The sequence below is a fragment of the Saccostrea cucullata genome, unplaced genomic scaffold, assembly GCF_032062105.1.
Source record: "Saccostrea cucullata isolate Sc308-1 unplaced genomic scaffold, CSIRO_AGI_Scuc_v1 ctg2293, whole genome shotgun sequence".
Classification (NCBI taxonomy): domain Eukaryota; kingdom Metazoa; phylum Mollusca; class Bivalvia; order Ostreida; family Ostreidae; genus Saccostrea; species Saccostrea cuccullata.
The window spans coordinates 176,680-186,189 of NW_026925499.1; the positions used below are offsets into that span (position 1 = coordinate 176,680).

The 9,510-nt window shown below is 31.6% G+C and overlaps 1 protein-coding gene across 1 annotated transcript; it reads right to left on the reverse strand.

Annotated features, from left to right (window-relative positions):
• Window positions 1–3,840: 3,840 nt before the first annotated feature.
• On the reverse strand, window positions 3,841–7,330 carry LOC134269032 (eukaryotic translation initiation factor 2-alpha kinase 3-like). Its single transcript, XM_062751254.1, has 3 exons — window positions 6,049–7,330; window positions 5,780–5,861; window positions 3,841–5,485 (listed from the first exon to the last, which is right to left on the reverse strand). The coding sequence occupies exons 1-3, from the start codon at window positions 7,321–7,323 to the stop codon at window positions 5,406–5,408; spliced, it is 1,437 nt and encodes a 478-aa protein (XP_062607238.1). The 5' UTR covers window positions 7,324–7,330; the 3' UTR covers window positions 3,841–5,405.
• Between the last annotated feature and the right edge of the window lie 2,180 nt (window positions 7,331–9,510).

Genomic DNA, 9,510 nt, shown 5'->3' on the forward strand with positions numbered 1-9,510 from the left:
GATTTTGGGTGCGATTCCAATTTAGAAAATCGTCATACCACTGAAGAATAAACCAACCGAAAAATATTATATATTGAAAACGTTCCTCAACTTCCTGAACCACATTAATAGTGAAATAGAAATTGACATGTACCACCTCACTTTGATTTTTTCTTGGCTTTATCATTGAGCTATAGTTTTCAAAAAGTTGATCCTCAAAATTTTTAGAAACAGCATAACTCTCAAAGATCCAAATCAAAAGCAATGCTGTGAGATTCTTTTTAATGCTCATACTTGTTCGAATGTGTCCAAAGTGAAGATAGGTTTTAGGAAACTAACAATTTCCACTAACGATTGGGATTTTCAGATAAGAAATGTCAATAATTGTAGACATCTCTACAGTGTTCAATACTTCATCAAAAAATAGGATAAAAACAAATCAATTCGTATTATTTATTTTGAGTGAGTTGAAATAGTCAAATGATACTCTCATAGAACAATAAAATTCTTATATAATGAAATATTTATCGGCAATTAGGTAGATGAAGTAATTATTTCCTTTTTTACATATGGTATGAATTTGTTATGTGATAATTTTTCAAAAATTCAATTAAAAACAAAATCGGTTCAATGTGATGGAATACTCCTAATTAATACTTCTTCTTTTTTTCTATGCTAACTTACAATCAGAAAAGAATGCAATTAGTATTAACATTTTGTTTCATTGGTCTTTTTATATTTACATATTTCGAAAAAATAAATATAAAAGGAAAGTTCGACAATTAAGATCACAAGAAATATTGTTAAACTTTTGCAGATGATAAATTCTCAGAATCTTTCCAACTACAGTCATTCAGGGGATGGAATTAAATACAGACTTGATGGGGGATTATACCTGTATTCAATGATCAACGATAATTAGTTAATCGGCAAATCCCGCCATTATTGGATCTATCAAGAAATGTTCGATCAAAATTGAATGTACAAATGTATACTTATCAATCTTTTTACAGACTTCATTTTTACCACAATTCTAGAAGATTACATGTGTCACATAAAACTTTGAAGACATATCTGAAGAAGCAAAATTTATCGTTTCAACCTGATTTATTAAGATATTGTTATTGTTTGTTTTACCTTCAGAAAGGAGGCAGAACAACTCCAATTTCAAGATTCCATTGGTTCTTATTATTCTTCTCTTAGTCAAAGACTAGAATATAGTTTTTTGTCAAGTTAAGAACAACAATGATTTTGGATTCCTTTTCATCTAATATATTTTTTGCCCAAGTCGATCAAGTTCACATTCTTAGAAAAAAAAAGGAATTTAGTGCAAAGCAAGGAAGGAAAAAGAAGCTTTCTATGTATATTCTCCCGTGATCAAAAATTCGGGTATATATATCATATAATTTTATAAAGGCTTTGTCCTATCTATCAGTATGTCAATCTGTTTATTTGTCTGTCTGCAAAAACTTTAACCTTGCCATAGTTTTTGACTGGTGCTACTGGGGGAATATATAATCATTGGAACAGCGCCCTAACACCAGAAACTTCTGACCTGCGTCCATGGAATTCGCAAGTTTGGAAGACGAATTCTTGTTCATAAAAACTATGCTTTTCTAATATCTATAAGTTAATATTGGTTGAAATTTGCTCAATGGTTCCAGAGAAGAAGATTGAAATAGAAATATTAATGCACGTCGCAAGACAACAGTAAACTAAGGGTTCATAAAAATGATAAGCAGTTAGTATTTTCGTATAAATCGTAACCTCTCCGAAAAGTTAAAACTTAAGGAATTTTAGACACAAAACCTATTTAATATAAACAATTATAAATTGTACATAAGTTTTGAAAATAATCACAAACACGACGGAAAAGTGCAAATCTTTTATTATTTTGTGTTTAAGAAAAAGACAATTTTTTTGTTTAAGGAACTATGTGGAAATAACGAATTGAATTAAATTAAATTATATACAGTGTATATACCTATACCCTTTAAAAATAAAAAAGGGAAAATATATTGTGGTATATTTCTGGTCCCTATATGCAAGATTAATTATGTTAACATGCACGATAAAAATATAGACATGGAACTTATTTATGTCGACGTGTAATATAATTATGTCAACATGCTACTTATATAAGTCAACATACAAAATATTTATGTCAACATACAAGATGATAAATTGCATTTCAACATACATATCTAACATAAATAAGTCGCATGTCTACATAATTATGTTGCGTCTTGCATCTACCGTACGATGTCAGATACAGGCGTTAATAAGTAAATTAACCCATATTTCAATTATCTTTTCCTATAAGATTGGTAACTTGCATGTCAACATAAATAATTTGCATATTGACATAAATATGTTGCATGTCTACATAATCATGTTGCATGTTTACATAATTAATCTTGCAGGTAGGGGGGCAGAAAGATGCCACCATAAAAATACTTTAACACTACATAATATTTTGTAATGAAAAGTTTCAATAAATATCACTAAACAAGCCTCACCTTAGTATTCAATTACCCATGAAGTTTATATAGATTCTGTCTTTCTAATAATTACTAGATTACTAGAATTCGAACACAAAGGTGTCAGGCATCATTGCTCCCCTCTGTGCAACTATAGAGCATTTGTAATATTTATATCTAAAGAAATGTATAGTTTGAGGTTCTATTAATTTTTTTACATTTCAAAATGAAATGTTGTTCTGGTTAAGTTCAATTTTAGCTGTATTAATGCCGCTTTTAAAATAATGTTCATAAAGTATCAGTTATTCACAATTCAGTGAGTGATAAAAGAAATGCAACTCTTTGTGCAAGAACTTAATTCATCAGATATTCATCTTTAAACACAAACTATGAAAATGCACAATTTAAGAGATTTAATACTAGTATTGAATTGAGTTTATATAATTTTATTTCAAAAAGGAAACATATTTAAAGAACAAATGTAAAGTTTTCACCTAAAATAAAGAAATAGGGAGACAACATTGTCTTGGAATATACAGTGCAAAATACATGCTCCATAGACATATCTTACAATTTGGGACTCTAACTTATGAAACTGTTGCTATATCGACACCCAGACTTGCTTATATTAATTTCCTCAAAATAGTTAACCTAAATTGTCTAACACTTGTTACATATTTGAATTTTTATAGGAAAAAGACATTCATGGTAATCTTACGTTTACGTTAACTTTTCAATCGTCAACTACATGTACATGTACCCTTACTTTTGCAGCAATTTACCATTATCAACTGCTGAAGGGTTTATATCTCTCAGTTGACTTGATACGCAAGGCGTGCTCTTCGTATCTATAAAGTCTAAAACGAGGAAAGTTATTGACAAACAAGTTGATGAAAAAAAGAATATCAGCAGTCTCGTTTAGAGTCATCATTTCGTAAGTGCTATGGTCGATACAATGACCTTGTCAGCACGCAAATACAATTTATCATTAGTTCAAGTGCTGACTCACGTTTTTCATACATATTGTTAGGCCATTATTTACACGCGGAATTGTAGACGGATTTTTTTCATAACTCCCAATCATGACAAGGAGCACACATGGGTGTGACCGATCGACAGGGGATGCTCTCTCCTCCATGGCACCTAATCCCACCTCTGATGTTTTAGAGGTCCATGTTTACTCTGCTCCTGAATTGCATTGTCTAACGAACTTCAGGTTGAATACTGTTCGTTATCTATATATCATGCCAAACTTTGGCAACTGAATGCTTAATTTGAACTGAACTAGACACACATCTTCCAGGAAGCTATATACAGGAATACATATTCCGTTGAATAACTTTCTTGTAAATACGAGCTAAAACTTGATTTAAGACAGAATTCTTCTTTAATCAAATCTAAATTCACATCATTTTTATCAAATTCAAACTCTGATTACAAGAAAACAAATTAAATTTTAATTTTCTTTAGACATGAAATACATTGTAGTAGTAGGATATCATACAAAACTGTTACCAAATGTATTTTTTCTACATATTGTACTTAAATCATCAATACCTAAGGTTTAAGAAAATAAGCCAAACATCTTACAATCATTTACACATGCATCTACGAAAGATGTGAAATTAAAAATACAATGTTTTATCACATCTTGATTAAATTAACAATGAACTCATCTGGATATTTCAATAAAACTAGTTAGCAAACTATATCAAATCCAATGATTATCAGAAGCTATAGATAATTCTAAGAGCTATTGTTGCATTGAGCTTTCTTGATCTTGTATTTCGAACGATGAAAAAAAAACAGTTGTTACATCACTTACATGTAAATAATTTTTCTAAGTAAAGAAAGTACATTGAATTTCTTATGAAATCATTAAATCATTTTGTTCATATTTAATCAAATGTGTAATATTTAATTAAAATTATTTTAAAAAAAGCATATATTCATTTTTTAATACGATAACTTTTACATTGTATATACATCATTATTTTCAGTCATACCAGTTGAAAGTATACTGGTATACCAAATACAATATAAATATTATTAATGATGGGTTTTAAAATATACATGTATAAATATTCACAATTCTTAACCAAAGCAAAACAAATTTATACATTTTTATATATAATGTATGTGTGAGGAGAACAAATGTGTTTACTCGTGAAAAATGATTATCATTATAAACAAAACACAATTTAAAAAAAAATATGCATTTTTATACCTGTACCCCAGTACTTTTCTACACAATAGCAAAACAGTAACTTCAAAAAGAATCATATACATAAATTTGCACATAAGTTTGTTGGTTATACATATATAAATTTATCATATTTATGACAAAAAGTAAACAATAACAGATAAGTAACATGCACATATATCTATATATATGTACAAGACATACTTATCTTGCATTTATTATTATTATATAATAAGTAACATGCACATATATCTATATATATATATGTACAGGACATACTTATCTTGCATTTATTATTATTATATAATATATAATTATTATACAAAGGATCCACCTTAAATGTGTTAAGAAAATAAAGGTGACAAATAATATGTTATTCATTTTTTATGCAACAATAAAGCAATAAATATACATGTTACTATGTATGTGGTATGGTTTTTGTACATTTTATATGTATGTGTATTAAGAAAGTCTTATCAACATAAATTATCTACAAAAAGCAATATACAGCCAAAATAAAAATAAATATAACCAAAACATAACGTCATTTATTATGACATATTTAAAAAACAAAAAATAAAAATGAAAAATAAATATATTTATTATGTGACCAGCAAAATACTACATCTCATGTACCATGTTGGAATTACGATTCTTGGTTCATCCCTTGCACATGAAGAAGGAAGTCCAAATCATTCTCGTCAAAAAGTCATGTTGAACTTCATTGAAGGAAGCAGTGTAAATTAATTTTCTTTCTCGACCAGAATGTTCCTGGCAATATTTGGTACGACTTGATCTTCAGCAGTGGAGGATGGATAAGGTTCTAAAAAAATCAATACAATATAAAATTAAATTTTATGATTTTAATTAAAACATCATGATCAGGTCAATCGTTTCAAAATATATTTAAGTTTTCTGCACGTTCATTGTACTCTACGTACTTCGAAATCTTGAATTTAGGTATACATGTAGTAACATTTTTTTCAATGTATAATAACCTGGTGAGAAATTCATTTGATGCCACCTTTTTCATGCAATACTTTAACAATCGAAATTTCCTGTTTCATTTATCACTAGTATATCTTCTGATTGACCTATCAGAATATCTATAATTTACCGCTAATCTGTCGCCGCATTGACCGTCTTCTTGGTGGACCGGGATACTCTGTCTCTGGGGAACTAACTGGCTGCACTGCCTCCTAGTGGACAAGATTTTTATAAATTATACACCATAAATTAGTCACACGGGATGTTAAATTTCATTAAAATGTATATTTTAAAAAAAATTTTTATGCATATTGATATAATATGAATTTCAGGTTTCACTCCTCCTGAGAACTTGAACAAATTAGAGACATTCAACATAAGGAAGACATTCCTGCATACCTGAGTTCTTTCCACACTTTGTTGATGTTCAAGAGGTGACATCAAATCCTGAACTCTTTCCAGATCCATGCGTAAGGATGGCTCATGGTTCAAAAGGCTCTCAATCACAACTGCCACATTTTTGTATTTTTCTGGAAATTCATCCAATGGTGAAAAATCTTGCTTTCTAAGTTTTTGTATAGTATCAGCCCTCTCACTCCCAGAGCCCATGTTATGGTACATTTCAAAAAGAATAACTCCCATGCTATAGAAGTCGGCCTTTTTGTCATAGGGACAGTTGCTTTTTAACACCTCTGGAGCAACGTATTCACGTGTCCCTATATGCTTGGTGAAACAAAGTCTATCCTTTTCAGAAGATGGAGAGCCCATGTCTGCAACAGACACAATATATCTCCTCGCCAAACCAAAGTCTCCAATTTTGGCTCTACCATCATTGTCAATCAATATATTGGGTGGTTTCAAATCGCGGTGCATGAAACCTTTGTCGTGGATATATTTTAGTCCAAAAATGACATCCAGGAACAGATTACGTCTTTTTCGATCTTCGATAAAGATCTCACCACTCTCTATTAAAGTTTTTAAGTTCTTCTCTGTGCATAGTTCAGTCTTCACAACCAAGCATGCATCAAAAGCCACAGTTTTTCTTTTGCAGCTTGATGATTCTGACTTGGAGCATGCCAAAGCATTGTTGTTAGAGTTTGATGAATTTTCTTTTTCAAATATTACATCATCAGAATCCTCATCATTTTCTGCCAATTTAGTTACTACCTTTTTTTCACTGCCTTTAGAATCTGACTCTGACACTCCTGAGGCACTGTTGTTACAATCTGAATTGGATTCCTCTCCTTTGTCAAACAATACACCATCAGAATCCTCCACATTGTCCAAAAGAGATAAAGGATAATTTAGCGGTTTACAAAGTTTAATTTTCATTGAGGTGTGGTACCTCACAATATTCTTATGGTCCATGGAAGCCAATGATTCCACTTCTCTCTTACAGAAAGTCTGAGAGTCAATGGGTACAACTTTCAGGGCGTATTTCATATTGTCTAATGTATGTCGGGCCTCATAGACCGATCCAAATCCTCCAGAACCAATACACTTTAAATCCGTGTAATGTTCTTTGATGTATGGGTCCTCAAAACACTTGTCTATAATATCTTGATCGAAGTATTCACTATCGGTTGTGTCCTCACTACTCATGTCTGATTCCCCGACAATCCAAGGGTCCTCCACTGGAAATCGTAAATTCAGAATGGAGTTGTTGGTGGCCATGTCCTGATTCAAAAAAAAAAAAAGTTTTTCAATGAATGAACATAAATGATTTATTTTTATAGTCATGTTTATGTACACTGTAGGTATAGAAAATCAAATGTACAAGTATTTCACAGACCAGCTAATAAGGAAGGTATCAATGCATTGAATTTTTACATCTGACATCAAAATTTGAGCTGCGAAATTAGCTTTAAGTTTAAACAAATTTTTAAAATCGAAAATTTGAGCTGCGAAATTAACTTTAAGTTTAAACAAATTTTTAAAATTGATTCTTTCTTTAAACCATCACAAAATTTACAGATGTGTGCACATTTTATCAGATGGGGAAAAATGTAGAACAGGACATTTATTTACTGCAACGTTGGTTAACTTATTTCATTATTTATCTTTTAGTACAAAAATCATCATGAGAAAAAACAACTTGATCTATATATCGATCTATAGACTATATAGAAATCTAATCGCGAGATTGATCGAAAATCTTTGGAATGATTGGTGTGTTTACTTCCGATTTTGCTGGTTTATCTAACGTTAAAAAGCAGTCAAAAACATGTATTTTTAAAAAACAATGGAAATAGCAAGCGATTTCCCAACAAAATAATCACCCACTTCTTCCTAGGTTCCGCTCTCGAATGAAATGCTGACATCAGCCAAGCAAGTTATTAATAGCTGCGGGACTTTCCGACGTTTTCTGAAAATGTTGATGTATTGTAAATTATGGATTTTAGACAATTCAGATTTTCGAAAACGATGATTTCCTCAAAACTTTTTTGCAGTTATTGTTCGTTCTTTCGATATAAGACATAAAAAATACAATCACATTTGGATACAATTAAACCTATACAAAGAAAAGCCAAAAACAAAACAGTTTTGGATTGAAGACTATCCACGTTTTCGACAATGACATAAAAAAGTGTGGATTTTTTGACATTCTAAAAATATAAAATTACGTAAGGGGCAACATAATGAAGAAAACCAACAATATAATCCAACATCATATAATCCCGGAATGCTAATTTATGCAACGCTCTAATAATCGATCTAACCTCGAAAAAATCATGCACTATGATGTCCATACATTAAAATGTACAATCATTTAAATATTAAGAATTTGTCTGTGTTCAAAAACTATCTTTATGACAGAATCCAAAGGATAACACAGTAGCGTAGCATCTTTTTTGAAAGTGGGGGGGGGGGGCAGCCAGAGAAAAAAAAAATTTTACTTACCTGAAAAAGTTGACAAGCAAAAAAAAAAAAAACAAACAAACAAAAAATAAAAAAATAAAAAAAGGAAAAAGTTGCCTAAAGTCGAAAATCCTATTTCGTGGTGGTGGTGGTGGTGGTGGGGGGGGGGGGGGGGTAGGTTTAACTTTTTTTTCAGTGTCAACTACTTTTAGTACCAATTCTTATACTACTTTTTCTGTACATAGCTAAAAGTGGGGGGGGGCAACCAGGCTTTCAATTAACATTTCCTATAGTATCAGTAAGGTTGGGAAAAAAATTGGGGGGGGGTGCAGCCCCCCCCCCCTGGCCCCACCTAGCTGTTGCTACGCCCCTGTTACATAAGTTGTATATTAAATTTGTAATTAATTTAACATTAAAAAAAAAATATTTACAAGCATGTAGCAACGGGGGGGGGGGGGGGGGGGGGGTGTGCCCCCTCTTTTTTCCCCAACATTACTTATACTATATGAAATGTTCATGGAAAGGCTGGTTAGCCCCCCAACTTTTTGTGATATTAGGAATTAAAATGTATAATAGATGTAATATAAAAAAAATTGGTAATAAAAGAAGTTGGCATTGAAAAAAGTAGGCTTCTACTCCCCCCCCCCCCCCCCCCCACCCCAATAGGATTTTCGATTTCGGGCAACTTTTCTTTTCTGCCTTTTTTTTGGCTTGTCAACTTTTTCAGGTAAAAAAAAAATTCTGGGTGGCCCCCCACTTTCAAAAACGATGCTATATATACGTAGCTGTTTTAGTCTTGATCACGGCAGACCGACCGTGAGTTTCCGACGATGGATCACGGTAAAATCACGTTAAAAAAGGGGAGGGGAGGGGGAAGTGGTATATCTCCTAATTTTTTTTTAATCATAAGGGTCCTTCCTTCAAATAATTTCAATGCGACCCCCCCTCCCCACATGCAGTTCCCATAAGGGCTTCTGAATGAAACTCATCTTACTAGAATTT